The 16,311-nt window shown below is 40.2% G+C and overlaps 1 protein-coding gene and 1 pseudogene across 1 annotated transcript in view; both read right to left on the reverse strand.

Annotated features, from left to right (window-relative positions):
* KIF27 (kinesin family member 27) overlaps nt 1-16,311 on the reverse strand; it is a 135,356-nt gene that overhangs the window by 71,283 nt on the left and 47,762 nt on the right. Inside the window, exon 5 of the mRNA XM_053576488.1 lies at nt 8,883-9,026. Coding sequence (XP_053432463.1) covers nt 8,883-9,026 — 144 coding nt within the window. The remainder of the gene's footprint in view (nt 1-8,882; nt 9,027-16,311) is intronic.
* Nucleotides 2,964-7,346, reverse strand: LOC128568894 (PRELI domain-containing protein 1, mitochondrial-like; annotated as a pseudogene).

Raw genomic sequence — 16,311 nt, forward strand, 5'->3', positions numbered from 1 at the left:
TAGGGTGCCGGCCCCATATGCCAGAGGTGGCGGGTTCAAACCCAGCCCCGGCCAAAAACTGCAAAAAAAAAAAAGGAGCCCAAACAGTCAAAGCAATCTTGAGCGAAATAAATAAATAAATAAATAAATAAATGAAGGTATCACATTGCCTAACTTCAAATTATACAAGGCTGTAACAATCCAAACAGATTGGTTCTAATATAAAAGTAGACACACAGATCCAAGGAATAGAATAGAGAACCCAGAAATAAAGCCACATACTTAGACAGCAACTGATCTTTGACAAAGTCAACAAGAACATATACTTGGGGAAAGGAAACCTTTTTCAATAAATAATGCTGGGAAAACTGGATTAACATATGCAGAATAATGGGACCCCTCCCTTTCACCATAGACAAAAATCAACTCAAGATGGATTAAAGACTTAAATATATAACCCAAAACTATAAAAATACTAGAGGAAAACCTAAGGGAAACTCTTCTGGACATTGGTCTAGACCAGTGTATGTGTCGTGAAAGGACTTTAGGGGGGGCTGCAAAAATTTTTAAAGATTTAATTACATTATTTTCAAAAGAAGTTCAAAGCACAGAAAGTATATTCCTTTTTTTTACTATTTTTTGATCAACATAATTTAAGTGTGCCACAGAAGTTTAACTATAGGTTGAAGAGTACCATGAGATTAAAAAAAGACTGAAGAAATACTGCTCCAAAGAATTCATACTAAGATCTCAAAATCACAGGCAACAAACAACAGACAAATGGGACTCAAATTAGAAAGCTTCTGCACTGCAAAAGAAATAACAGAGTGAAGAGACAACCTGTAGAATGGGAGAAAATACTTGCAAACTATACATCTGATGGGACCAATATCCAGAATTTACAAGGAACTCAAAAAACTCAACAACAACAAAAAAATAATCCTCAGCACCCATAGCACAGTGGTTATGGCACCAGCCACATACACCGAAGTTGGTGCGTTCATACGCGGCCCAGGCCAGCTAACCAACAAAGACAACTGCAACAAAAAATAGCCGGGCATTGTGGCGGGTGCCCGCAGTCCCAGCTACTTGGGAGGCTGAGGCAAGAGAATGGCTTGAGCCCAAGAGTCTGAGGTTGCTGTGAGCTGTGACTCCACAGCACTCTACCAAGGGCAACATAGTGAAACTCTTCTCAAATAAATAAATACCTATTAAAAAGTAGGGTAAGGGCTGGGCACAAAGGGTCATACCTATAATTTTAGCAATTTGGGAGACTGAGATAGGAGGATTGCTTGAGGTTAGCCTGAGCAAGAGTGAGGCCTTATCACCACAAAAAATAGGAAAATTAACCATGCATGGCAGTACATACTTGTAGTCTCAGCTACTCCAAAGGCTGAGAGAGTCACAGGCAAGGAGGATCACTTGAGCCCAAGAGTTTGACATTGCAGTGGGCTATGATCATGCCACTGCACTCCAGCCCAGGCAACAGAGGGAGACCCTGTCTCCAAAAACACAAACAAACAACAACAACAACAACAACAAAACCAGTGGGCTAAGGACACAGATATTTTTCAAAAGAAGACAAACAAAATAGCCAACAAGCATATGGAAAAATGTTCAACACCACCACCATCATAGCTTTTCACAAGATGGCTCCGAAAGCGAAGAAGGAAGCTCTTGCCCCTCCCAAAGCGGAAGCCAAAGCAAAGGCATTGAAGGCCAAGAAGGCAGTGCTAAAAGGCATCCACAGCCACAAAAAAAAAAGAAGATCCGTACATTACCCACCTTCTGGCGGCCAAAGACTCTGAGACTCAGGAGGCAGCCTAAATATCCTCAGAAGAGCGCCCCCAGGAGAAACAAGCTTGACCACTATGCCATCATCAAGTTCCCCCTGACCACCGAGTCTGCCATGAAGAAGATAGAAGACAACAACACACTTGTGTTCACTGTGGATGTCAAAGCTAACAAGCACCAGATCAAACAGGCTGTGAAGAAGCTTTATGACATTGATGTGGCCAAGGTCAACACCCTGATCAGGCCTGATGGTGAGAAGAAGGCATATGTTCGACTGGCTCCCTGATTATGATGCTTTGGACGTTGCCAACAAAATTGGGATCATCTAAACCAAGTCCAGCTGGCCAATTCTAAATATATAACATTTCACCATAAAAAAAAAAAACACTATCATAGAGGAATGCAAATTAAAACAAATCAGTATTGTCTTATACTGATAAGAATGGGTATTACTAGGGCGGCGCCTGTGGCTCAGTCGGTAGGGCGCAGGCCCCATATACTGAGGGTGGCAGGTTCAAACCCGGCCCCGGCCAAACTGCAACCAAAAAATAGCCGGGCGTTGTGGTGGGCGCCTGTAGTCCCAGCTACTTGGGAGGCTGAGGCAAGAGAATCGCTTAAGCCCAGGAGTTGGAGGTTGCTGTGAGTTGTGTAAGGCCACGGCACTCTACCGAGGGCCATAAAGTGAGACTCTGTCTCTACAAAAAAAAAAAAAAGAATGGGTATTACTAAAAAGACAAAAAATAACAAATGTTGGTGAGGATGCAGAGAAAAAGGAACTCTGTGTTGGCAGGAATGCTAATCAGTACAACTTCTATAGAAAACAGTATAAAAGATTTCTCAAAGAACTAAAAGTAAAAGAAAGAGATCATGTAGCAACAGAGAAGGAAGTAGAGGCCAGTATCTTTTTTTTTTCCAAGGAGTTTACAGTTAGTGTTTATTGCCACTTCACTTGCATATGGGTCTGTGACAGGGGGCAAGTCACTACATCTCTGTCCTCAGCTGCCAAAGAGGGGGATAGCAGGCCTGGCTCAAGACATGGATAACATATCTAGTGCACTGCAGATGCCAAACTGGCATCACCAGCTAGACAGTGGATAGGCCTGGAAGTTGGTTTTTAGATAATAGACCACAATGGGGAGAGGACACAGACAGTTGAGCCAATAGTTTGGTGTGCTGTGTTGGTAGGCTGGCTAGAAAAACTGTTGCTGCTGCTGCTGCTTTTGGGTGGCTGCCTTGTTGGCTAAGTCCTTGGCCTTCTCTATAGCTGCCAATGCCATCTCCTTTGCCTTCTCCTTGGCTTCCTTGGCTATCTCAGCAAGTGTTCTAGAAGGGCCCTCACTCTGCAGCTTGGCCAAGATGTAATCAAAGTTTTTCATAGTCTTGGTCATGTTGCTTTTGAACCAGGTAAGACCAAATTCCTGGACAGTTCTGAAGACACCAAATAAGCTACAGAAGACCCAGGCTTCCTGACAGATTTGCTGGCTCAAGACACGGATAACATATCTAGTGCACTGCAGATGCCCAACTGGCATCACCACCTAGACAGTGGATAGGCCTAGAAGTTGGTTTTTAATAATAGATCACAATGCAGAGAGGACACAGGCAGTTGAGTTCAAAGTTGACACAGTAAACACCCAGTTTCTCCACCACCATCAGCCAGGCATGGTTGATGTTCCAGTGAAGGTGGTCATGGTCTGATTTTGTGGGTCCACAATAGAGACCTCCAGGATGCATACCGAGTGAGCAACATTGGCAGGAAATAGTCACTCAGCCCAGCAGGGCATCCTGTTGGTTTCAATCAGGAGTTGCTATGACTGGAGCTTCTGGTCAGGGGTCACTTCCTGATGTACTACGTCTTCTGTCAAGACATATTTGCTACAGAGATTTGGGTACCACTGCCAGATGGCAGTGAACACTTGGTCTCATGAACTCCATTGCATGCTCTGGTCCAGGAAATACTTCACTATTCCCCTAGCCAGGGCAGGCTCAGCACCCGTGTAACATTAGGGGTATGGAGTCCAGGGTGGTTCTCGTGGTGGCTACTCGGGCTTGGTGAATGCCTGCTGCCAGACTAGCAGCTCAGTCACCACTACTACCACCACCACCACACTGTGCCCAAGCCACCACACCCCCCATGAGTTAACTAGAGATCAGGATTGTAAGTGGAACAACTCGGATAAAGAAAGACAAATACTGTATGTTTTCACTTATAAATGAGAGCTAAATAATGTGTATAATGTGTACACACAGAAGCCAGATATGGAATGATGGACAATGGAGACTTGGAGGGGAAAAGGGATGAGAGAAGAGTAGACAATGGGAGGTTGCTTGGTAGGCACAATGACAATGTGCATTGCCTCTGTGATGGATACACCGAACGCTCTGACTTCACTACATTGTAGTATCAGTGTAATAGAATTGCACTTGTCTACCATAAATATATACAAGTTACAATGAATTAATTAAAAAATAAAGCGAAAATATTAACAAAATTAAAAAACAAGTCAATGAAAAAACTGGCCTTATGCTGAGGCAAAAAGCAAATTTCCATGTATTCAAAGGACTACAATCAGACATGATATGTTATCTGACACAGTGCAATTAAGCTAAAAGTTAATAAAATAAAAAGAAATCCCTCTTGTACTAGAAATAAAATAATTCTATAACCTATAGGTTAAAAAGTAAGTGACAATACACTTTATGGGGTCAAGACATGATTGCAAGAGGACTTTACCTAACAATTGCAATCAGTGTAACCTGGCTTATTGTACCCTCAATGAATCCCCAACAATAAAAAAAAAAAGAAAAAAAAGTAAGTGACAATAAAAATTAGGAGATATTTTGATCTGAATATGGAATACAAGTGCAGATAAGGTTAGTAGTACATGTATAACTCTAAACCTGTGGTTCTCAACCTGTGGGTCACGACCCACAGGAACTGTATTAAAGGGCTGTGGCATTAGAAAGGTTGAGAACCACTGCCATCTAAATGGATATATTATCAAAGAAGAGAAGCTTAAAAACAAAGAATCTATCTAAAGAAGTTAGATAAAAAGCATTTTAACTCCCAAAAAAAGTAGAAAAAAATCAAGTAATTACAGGCAAAAATTAATGCAGTCATGAACATACAATAGTGAAGATCAACAAAGTCAAATATTACCTTAAAGAAGCTAATAAAATTAGCAATTTTATTAGGAAAGCTGATTTAAAAAAAAAAAAAAGTGAAGAAGGTATAAATAACCAGAAACAAAAAGGATACCTGAATAAACATCTAAAGATATTAAAGAGATCCCAGAAAATATAGAAAGAAAGAGAAAGAGAAAGTTAAAAGATTATACAGGAAGAAATAAAACTGTTACTATTCGTAGATGAATTATAGATTCAATTTGTAAATGAAATTAGAAATGAAAATTCAAAAGAATTTACAGCTAAAATATTAGAATTAAAAAGTGAGTTTAGTCAGGTTACTGGATATATAAGATATCAGTATATAAAAATCAATGCAGTTCCACATATAAAAAATAAGAAATTAGGAAAATAAAATTTTAAAAGATTCCATTTTTAGTCACATACCTAAGAATAAACCTAACAAAATACATGCAATATTTCTACACACACACAAAAAGGAGAGAGTAAGCCATTTTTAAGAGAAACTAAAATAAACCTATGCTGTTCATGAATTAGAAGACTCATAATCAAAGATACTAATTCTTTGCAAACAGATTTAGAGATTTAATATAACTCCAACCAAAATCACAAACTCCAAAAAAAAATCACATTTTTTTTTTTTTGCTTTGCTTTGTTTTGTTTTTTTAGAAACAGAGTCTCACTTTATCACCCTCAGTAGAGTGCCAGGGTGTCACAGCTCACAGCAACCTCCAACTCCTGGGCTTAGGCGATTCTCTTGCCTCAGCCTCCCAAGTAGCTGGGACCACAGGCACCCACCACAATGCCCCACTATTTTTTGTTGCAGTTTGGCTGGGGCCAGGTTCGAACCCATCACCCTTGGTATATGGGGCTGGCGCCCTACCCACAAAGCCGCAGGTGCCACCCAAATCACAAGTTTTTTCTGTAGCTCCTGACAAGCTGATTCTAAAATTTATATGGGATGGGTAAAGGAAGATATTGATCAAAGGGTATAAAGTTTCAATTAGACTGGAAGTATGAGGTTTAGTGATCTATTGCATAGCATGGTGATCACTGCTAATAATAATGTATTGTAAATTTCAAAACTGCTAATGATAATATTAGAATAGTCTCACCACAAAAATGTAAGTTGGTAAGGCGAAGGATATGTTAATTCACTTGATGGAATCTTTTGATAATGTATACACAGACCAAAAATCCACATTGGAGACAATACATATAGTTATCATTTGACAGTTAAAAAAATGACAATATCACCCTAGGTGAGAGAAGACAGACACAAAGGCCATATAGTATATGATTCTAGTTATAGGAAATGTTTAGAATAGGTAAATCCATAAAAACAAAAAATAAAGTGCTAGTTGCCAGGGGGCAAGAAAAAGAACGAAAAATGACTGCTAATGGGTATAAGATTTCCTTTTGGAGTGATAAAAATATTATAAAATTAGACAGTGGTGGGCGGCACCTGTGGCTCAGTGAGTAGGGCGCCGACCCCATATACCAAGGGTGGTGGGTTCAAACCCGGCTCCGGCCAAACTGCAACAAAAAATAGCTGGGCATTGTGGCGGGTGCCTGTGGTCCCAACTACTAGGGAGGCTGAGACAAGAGAATCACCTAAGCCCAGGAGCTGGAGGTTGCTGTGAGCTGTGATGGCACTGCACTCTACCAAGGGCAACTCTGTCTCTACAAAAAAATAAATTAGACAGTGGTGATGGTTATATAATTCTGTAAATACATGAAAAATCACTAAATTGTACATGCTAGAGGGTTGAATTCTATGGTAGGTGAGGTATATCTCAATCAAGTTATTACTTAGGTTGGTGCAAAAGTAATTGTGTTTTTGGACCACAAAGTTTAAATCAGTACGAGGCTCAAATACATCTTTATTAATCAAAGTAGGAACCATTACAAGCAACACATTCTTGCCAAAGAGAAATAAGTTTGTTTCTTCCTATACCATAAAAAATCCATGCTTTTGGATTCAGTGAACTCTTGGAAAACATTCTCTGCATCCTGCAAGTTGTGGAAGCATTTTCTCTGCAAAAAGTTGTTGAGATGCTTAAAGAAGTGGTAGTTGGTTAGCAAGGGGGGTCAGGTGAATATGGTGGATGAGGCAGAACTTTGTAGCCCAATTTGTTCAACTTTTGAAGTATTAGTTGTACAATCTATGGTCAGGCCTTATTAGTGGAGAAGAATTAGGCCCTTTCTGTTGACTAATACTGGCTGCAGGTGTTTCAGTTTTCACTGCATCTCACTGATTTGCTGAGCATATTTCTGAGCTGTGATAGTTTGGGTAGGGTTCAGAAAACTACTGGATCAAACTGACAGCAGAGTACCTACCAGTGACCATGACCATTTCCCGGTGCAAGTTTGGCTTTAGGAAGTGCTTTGGAGGTTCCTGTCAGTCCAACCATTGAGCTGGTCATCACTGGTTGTCATATGAAATCCACTTTTCCATTGCACATCACAATCCAATCAAGAAATAGTTCATTGTCGTTGTGTAGAATAAGAGAAGATGACACTTGAAAACAATTATTCTGATCTCCAGTCACCTCATGAGTCACCAGCTTTTCGAACTTTTTCACCTTTCCAATTGGTTTCAAATGCCAAATGACCGTAAAATGGCTGCTTTTGAGTTCTTCAGCAACTTCTCATGTAGTTGTCAGAGGATCAGCTTCAGTGATTGTCTCTTGCAAAACTTCTTGAACCACCACTGCCCTGTATGTTTGTTAGCATTTCCTGTGCCAAATGCTTTGCTGATGTTGCAAGTTGTCTCTCCTACTTTATGACCCAGTTTGAACTCAAATAAGAATATTGCTCCAATTACCTTTTTGTCTAACATCAGTTCCATAGTCCAAAATAAATATAAAATAAACAGTAATAAGTTATTAGCAAAAAACATAAAGCGAGAAATATGAATTGAAATGATATATATTACCACATTTACTTAAGAATGTATTTCAATATCAAATAGCAAATTTCAACAATGCAAAAATGACAATTACTTTTGCACCAACATGAAACAGCAATTTTAAAAAAAGAAAAAGAAAATTTATATGGAACAAACAAGACATTTGGTGGGGAGGAGACAGGAGAAGAGAATAGAAGGCCTTGCTGTATAGATTACCTAGACTTATTATGAACCTATAATAAATAAGAAATGTCAAGGATAGACAAATAAACCAATAAGATACAACAGAAGGCCCAGGAACAGACAATAGATTCATGCACAAATGGATCTCCATTTATGATAAAGATAATGCTCAAAACAGTGGTGAAAAGATGGTTCTTGAGAATTCTTTACCTGAAATACAGTTTTGTAAACATTCCCATTTATCATCTAAAATGCTTACCTATTTAATTAGATATTTCAACTAAATTTACAGAGCTAGATACATTAAGAAACCCCTGACCACGCATAGTGGCTCATTCCTATAATCTCGGCACTTTGGAAGGTTGAGGAAGGTGGATTATTTGAAGCCAAGAGTTCAAGATTAGCCTAATAAACCTCTTTTCTACAAGAAAAATTATTTTAGGGCCGGGCGTAGTGGCTCATACCTATAATCCTAGCACTCTGGGAAGCTGAGGTGGGTGGATTGCCTGAGCCAGATCAAGACTCCATCTCTAAAAATAGCCAGGTGTGGCAAGCCCCTCTAGTCCCAACTACTTGGGAGGCTGAGGCAAGAGAACTGCTTGAGCCCAAGAGTTTGAGGTGCTGTGAGCCAGGGCAGGCATTCTACCAAGGGCAACAAATGAGACTCCACCTCAAAAAAATAAAAAATTGTTTTATTCAGCTAGGTTTGGCAGCACATGCCTATAGCCCTAGCTACTCAGTAGGGTCAGGCATGAGGGTCACTTGAGCCCAAGTGTTAAGACGTTTCAGTAGGCTACATTCAATCCACGGCACACCAGCCAGAGTGATAGAACAAGACCAGTTTCTAAAAAAAGAAAAGAAGTCCTACCTGTAATCTATTCACTTTTTGTGCTTCCTTCAAAGATACCACATGTCCTTTGTTTTCCTGTACCATCATTTGTACTTGACTCTTCAGTTCCTTCATTTCCAGTTCCTTCTGATTAAATACTACCTCATCAGCAGCAAGAGCACACTAGGAGGGAAAGAAGGCACAAATGATATTCACTATACAATACTCCACAGAGCCATATAATACCACAAAAATGGTATCAAGCTTTGTGATAGCTTGATATCTCATAAAATTTTCTCATTCTTTTCCTTTTCAGTTTTTTTCAGATTTATTTCTAAGAAAAGCAGAAACAGTTAACAATCTATCATTGTTATAACATAGGAATTATCATGAAGACAGGAAGATTTTCCTGATTTTTATTTCCTGAATATGAAAACCAGTTATTTAGGTTCCAAAGTATACTCAATAATATTTTTACAAGTTTGCTAGAACTGCTATGAGATTTTAATGTGGGTTTTTAAAAATCAAAGAAGTCACATATTCCTAATTGACACATAGGATATAACAATGCATTTGAGCATTTTAAAAAAGCGTATTTGCTGATTTTGTATCCCACCATGAAGATATATATTTTGAAGACGACTAAGAATATAGTAAGTTTTACTTTGGGGTTTCTGATGAGTTGTGCCTATTTTTTAGTAAATGTTGGATATGTAAATAATAATTGTAAAATAATTTTTAATTACATAAACATAAAATTATCATTTGTCAAGGGTCTACTTCATTTTATCAACTATATGCATATTTTAAAAATCTCACCAAAGAGACATGATTCTCTTTTCATAAAGAAACTAAGGCTCAGTGAGAATAAAACCTCTTTATAAGGTTTGGCACCTGTAGCACAGTGGTTACAGCGCCAGCCACATACACCCCGGCTGGCGAGTTCAAACCCAGCCCAGGCCAGCTAAACAACAATGACAACTACAACCAAAAAATAGCTGGGCATTGTGGCAGGCACCTATAATCCCAGCTACTTGGGAGGCTGAGGCAAGAGAATTGCTTGAGCCCAAGAGTTTGAGGTTGCTGTGAGCTGTGACACCAAAGCGTTCTACCAAGGGTGACATAGTGAATCTCTGTCTCAAAAACAACAACAACAAAAAAAAAACCATAACAAAAATATTTGTACCAGAATGTTTATTGCAGCCCAATTCATAATCGCTAAGTCATGGAAGAAGCCCAAGTGCCCATCGATCCACGAATGGATTAATAAATTGTGGTATATGTACATCATGGAATATTATGCAGCCTTAAAGAAAGATGGAGACTTAGGGCGGTGCCTGTGGCTCAGTCAGTAAGGCACCGGCCCCATATACCGAGGGTGGCGGGTTCAAGCCCTGCCCTGGCCAAACTGCAACCAAAAAATAGCCGGGCATTGTGGCGGGCGCCTGTAGTCCCAGCTACTCGGAAGGCTGAGGCAAGAGAATGGCTTAAGCCCTAGGAGTTGGAGGTTGCTGTGAGCTGTGTGAGGCCATGGCACTCTACCGAGGGCCATAAAGTGAGACTCTGTCTCTACAAAAAAAAAAAGAAAAAAGAAAGAAAGATGGAGACTTTACCTCTTTCATGTTTACATGGATGGAGCTGGAACATAGTCTTCTTAGTAAAGTATCTCAAGAATGGAAGAAAAAGTACCCAATGTACTCAGCCCTACTATGAAACTAATTTAGGGTTTTCACATGAAAGCTATAACCCAGTTACAACCTAAGAATAGGGGGAAGGGGGAAGGGAGGGGAGGGAGGAGGGAGGGGAGTAGAGGGAAGGGGATTGGTGGGATTACACCAGTGGTGCATCTTACAAGGGTATATGTGAAACTTGGTAAATGGTCTGTGAAGCTAGTGAATGATGCCCCATGATTATATCAATGTACACAGCTATGATTTAATAAAAAAATAATAATAATAATAATAAAAGGCGGCGCCTGTGGCTCAAGGAGGGCGCAGGTCCCATATGCCGGAGGTGGCGGGTTCAAACCTAGCCCCGGCCAAAAAAAAACCTCTTCACAAGAAGATATAATGGCTAAACCAAACTCCTAAGATTTGATCTCAGGGCCTGTCTGGATCCAAAGCCTGTGTCCTCTCTATAAACCTAAGGGCAAGCTAAGAACAAGTAGTTGATTTACAAAAACAGTATTCACTTTAGAAATGAAATTTAATTCATAAAATGTAGTATATAGGTGATTCTTCCAGAGGTGGTATGGCAACAGACAGGCCCCTGCACTGGGAACTCATGGACTGAGACCAGCCTTGACTTTTGCCACTGTTTCATGGTGGGGTTTTGGGGAGTCTGTTCTTTTCTCTGCTTAGGATCCTTAAATTGCCAAATGAGAAAGCATGAAATTCTGGTTGAGATATAAATTAAATTTATATGTCCATGGAAATAGAAAAATCCATAGATATCCAGAAAATATTCTATATATCTTTCTAGGGATAAAATAAACTGCTGATCAGGAGAATTAACGGCTTTTCTTAAATCTGAAAAACATACATTTTTAAATTAAAATAAAAAATTACCAAAAAAGACTCGGCACCTATACCTCAGTGGCTAGGGTGCCAGCTACATACACCAGAATTGGCAGGTTTGAATTCAGCCTGGGCCTGTCAAATAACAATGACAACTATAACCAAAAAATATCAGGGCGTTGTGGTGGGTGCCTGTAGTCCCAGCTACTTGGGAGGCTGAGGCAAGAGAATTGCTTAAGCCCAAGAGTTTGAGGTTGCTATGAGCTGTGACGCCACGGCACCCTACCCAGGGCAACGTAGTGAGACTCTGTCTCAAAAAAAAAAATTACCAAACAAGGAGAATGATGATGATCCTGATGGTCCTTATTATATGGTTATGTAACCTATGTGACTTCTCCCTTCTGTCACTACTTCTCATTAGTTAATATCCTCTAAGAGCAACTAATTGTCTAATGAGAAGCTTAAAATATAATTGCTCTCCCAGTTCTGCATATTTAAATGTTTTTACATCTGCCTTATAGCTTAATTGTATTTGCTTTAAGAATTCGTATATTGGCTCGGTGCCCATAGCACAGTGGTTACGGTACCAGCCACATACACCAACATTGGTTCGAACCCGCCAAAACAACAATGACAACTACAACAAAAAGTAGCTGGGCACTGTGGTGGGCACCTATAGGACCAGCTACTTGGGAGGCTGAGGCAAGAGAATCGCTTAAGACCAGGAGTTTGAGGTTGCTGTGAGCTGTGATGCCATAGTACTCTACCGAGGGTGACAGTGAGATTCTGTCTCAAAAAAAAAGAATTCATGTATTTATGTTCATATACTATTTCTGTGTTCAAAATTTGTAATAAAAAAGGCAATGAAGTCCCTTAAGAGAAATTTATGAGTGGGTAAAATGTCCCAATAATTGAAAATCAAGGTTGCAACATGATCTGGCAGTTTCTAAATAGGAAACAATGGTAACTTCAGAATGACACTTACTTCCTTAGCATAATCCAGCTACGACTCCATCTGTGAGATGACCCACAATCTCATCTTGAATAATAATTTTTTTAAATAAAAATTTGTGCCGGGCAGGGTGGCTCATGCCTGTAATCTTAGCACTTGGAAGGACAAGGCAGGTGGCTTGCCTGAACTCATAGGTTTGAGATCAGCCTGAGCCAGAGCAAAAATAGCCGGGCATTGGGACAGGCACCTGTAGTCCCAGTTACTTAGGAAGCTGAGGCAACAGAATTGCTTAAGCCCAAGAGTTTGAGGTTGCTGTGAGCTATGACGTAACAGCACTCTACCAAGGTTGACAAAGTGAGACTATGTCTGAAAAGAAAACAAGAATTTACCTGACTTGCCTAACAGGCTCAAGGATATAGGACTGAGAAAACAGAATACCCTTCTTTCTTTTCACACAGATGTGCTCCTTCCCTTGCCTAGAAATCTCCTTAAGCCTTTAGTGCCCATGTCCCAGGCTGTGGCCCAGACAGTCCATGATCTATGAAGTACTTAGAACACAATGCTGGAGGTGAGCCAGGGAGCAGGCAAGCAAAGCTTCATCTGTATTTTCAGGCATTCCCCACCATTTGCCTGAGCTCCGCTTCCTATCAGATCAGTAGCGGCAATAGATTCTCATCAGAAGCCTACCAATCTAGGTTGACTGCTCCTTATGAGAATCTAATGCTTGCTGATCTGAGATATAGCTGAGACAGTGATGCTAGCAGTGGGGAGCAGCTGCAAATACAGATTATCACTGTTAAAGAGGTCTAACTGCACAGAGACTATAATAAAGCAATTGCCTGCAGACAGATATCAAAACCACCCCCCAAGCCCCAGTTCATGGAAAAAGTTCTTCCATAAAACTGGTTCCTGGTGCCAGAAGGGTTGGGGACTGCAGCCCTAAGTAGTTGCCTTCCCAGTAACCTGAGTACCAGTTTCTGAGTTCAATCCCTTACCCACTGAGCAAGTAAAGGCAAGTGAAAAATAAATAAAAGGTATGGAGAGTAATAAGCTAACATTTATTCAGCCTAACTATAGGACAGACATCCTTCTCATTGCTTTATAGGAACTAATATGTTAATATTCACAATTCTATGAGGTCAGTATTGGTTTTTTCCATTTTATAGATGGAGAAATGAAAGCACTGAGAGGTCAAATATTTGTACAAGGTCATAGAACTAGTAAGGAAAGGAGGCAGAATTCAAACCTAGGGAGTTTGGTATCTGTATTCTTAACCACTATGTTATTCTGTCTTTGACAGAGAACAGAAAAGGAAGTTTAAAAAACAATTTTTTAAAGAGACACACAAGATAAGAAAAGACACCAATCATTTCTCCATTTGCTATCCAATGGTACCCAAAGATTACTGGTCTTGCAAGATCTCAAACAAAAACCAGGAATCTACCTTTTAAAACTGGGTAATACCAGGCCAGGAGTAGTGGTTCACACCTGTGTTCCTAACACTCTGGGAAGCCAAGATGGAAGGATGGTTTACAGCCAGAAGTTCAAGACCAGCCTGAGCAAGAGTGAGACCCTGTCTCTACAAAATAATAAAAAAATAATCTGGGTATGGTGGAGTGTGCCTATAGTCCCAGCTACTCAGGAGGATCACTTAAGTCTAGGAGCTTGAGGTTGCAGTGAGCCATGATGACACACTGCCCTCTAGCCTGGGTAACAGAGTACGATCCAGTCTCAGAAGAAAAAAAGGAAAAAAAAAAAATGTTTTTTTTAATTAAGTAACACCAAAATTTTAAGTTCTAAGTACTTCACAGATCATGGACCAATCTTACTTTGAAATTCATAATATTCGTTAGCATTTTCAAAGTTCTGAGAAATTCTGCAATTTAAAAAACCTGTGTGCTTTTTGCAATCTACCATTCCTCAAAATAATCTCATCATGGTACCCTTTTTTAGCAAGATTATTAATATCTCTGAAAGTCATAATCTAAAGTATATAATCTAGAAAAAGTTTAGTTTTTAACAAATGGAGAGAGGAAGTTACTACCCACCCTACCCTTTTCAATTTCAATGGGCTTTCAATTTCAGCCACCCTAAAGCATGAAGAGAAAGTGCTTCCTATTACCAACACCTATATGCTTCCAATTCAAGTTTCCAATTACCCAAACTTCCTGTGCCACCAGTTTCTTATACAAATGAGGAAGGGCTTTGCTCTACCTAAGCAGTTACTACCTTCTCAAAAAATCCCCTACATCCGGGCAGCGCCCATGGCTCAAGAAGTAGGGTGCCGGTCCCATATGCCAGAGGTGGTGGGTTCAAACCCAGCCCTGGCCAAAGAAAAAACCAAAAAAAGAAAAAAAAAATCTCCCACATCCCAAAAAAAAAGCCCAAAAGGACTTAAAAAATATTACCTTAAATGCTTATATTTAAATATTAAAGCCTTTGTAATAAAGTAGCAATTCTCAATGTGTATTCCACAGAAACACTTTTGGCATGTCCCTTACACTCCTTCAGGATATCCATGAAGTCTAAACTATTTTCATAATAATACTAAAACAATATTTGCCTTACCATGTTGACATTTAGATAGATGATGCAAAAAACAATGGTGAGTGAAACTATTGGCTCCTTAGCACAAACAAAAGAAGTGACACCAAACTGTACTAGTAGTCCTCCACTGTCAGGCACTCATAATATAAACAAATTCCAATTTCACTTAAGAATGTCTCAGTGAGGTGGAGCAAGATGATTGACTAGAAACATCTCTTTACCAGCCACTCATGGGAGGGAGGGGAAAGAAAACTCCAATCAACTCTAGCTGGGGGAATCCTCCCAGGGACATCACTCTGAGGGCACAGTGAAACAGTGGTGGACTATAGGAACCAGGTAGGAGGGTCTGGAGTTGAGGAAAACCAGCACAGAAGGCAAGTACTTGGGAAAGGGCAGGGCCTAGCTGGCCAGACTCCCTGGAGGACTGCAGACAGGAAAGGGCTATCCTGAAGTTTTTTGATTTGGGGCTAACCTGTTCTCAGGAGTGGCCTTAAAAGGCTTAAACAAGTGGGCGGACTCGAATGGTATCCAGTAGCCAGGATTGAATATTTTGTCCGGTGGATCTCCCATCAGCAGTGCTGCTCACTGGGCACTGCCATTCTGGGAAGGCTATGTGGAAGAAACTGGATGCAGGGTCCTAGTGCATGGCCGATTCCAGCACACCTACTGAGCTCAGGCACCCACCTTGGAGTGAGCTGAATGGACCCTGAAATTATTGTCAGGGGCCCTGTGTGACATGCCCCCTAAGGAATCTGGCAACAGCGTTACAATCCCAATCCCTCTGGGACTGAATGCTGATAAAACAATGCTGATTAAGGGAAATTAAGTCAGGAAGAGAGGACCTGATCTCCTCTGCCACTAGAGAGTGGCTTCTGGCCCTAATTTTTCACAGCAGAACAGTACATATTATCCATCTCCTAACACCACGTTGCCATTTGGTACCCTGCAATATATTACAATGTACACATGTATACTATATATATTTTTGTGTGTTTCTTTTTGTTTGGTTGGTTGTATTTTTATTTTTTCATTTTTATTTATTTATTTACTTTATTTATTTATTTTTTGAGACAGAGTCTCACTATGTTGCCCTCGGTGGAGTGCTATGCCATCACCGCTCACAGCAACCTCATGCTCTTGGGCTGAAGTGATGCTCTTGCCTTAGCCTCCCAAGTAGCTAGGACTACGGGCACCCACCAAAATACCCGGCTATTTTTCGGTTGCAGTTGTCATTGTTATTTAGCAGGCCTGGGTGGGGCTCAAACCCATCAGCCTTGGTGTATGTGGCTGGTACCCTACTCACTGAGCTACAGGCACTGAGCCTATTTTTTCATTTTTACTTTCTTTAATAGCAAGGGCTCCTCCATTTCTGTTTTGGTTTTTTGGTCTCTTTTATTCTTTCATTTTAATTCCTCTCCTTTTTTCTCTCTTTTGATACTCATTATTCTACTTT

This window comes from Nycticebus coucang, chromosome 2 (assembly GCF_027406575.1).
Source record: "Nycticebus coucang isolate mNycCou1 chromosome 2, mNycCou1.pri, whole genome shotgun sequence".
NCBI lineage: Eukaryota > Metazoa > Chordata > Mammalia > Primates > Lorisidae > Nycticebus > Nycticebus coucang.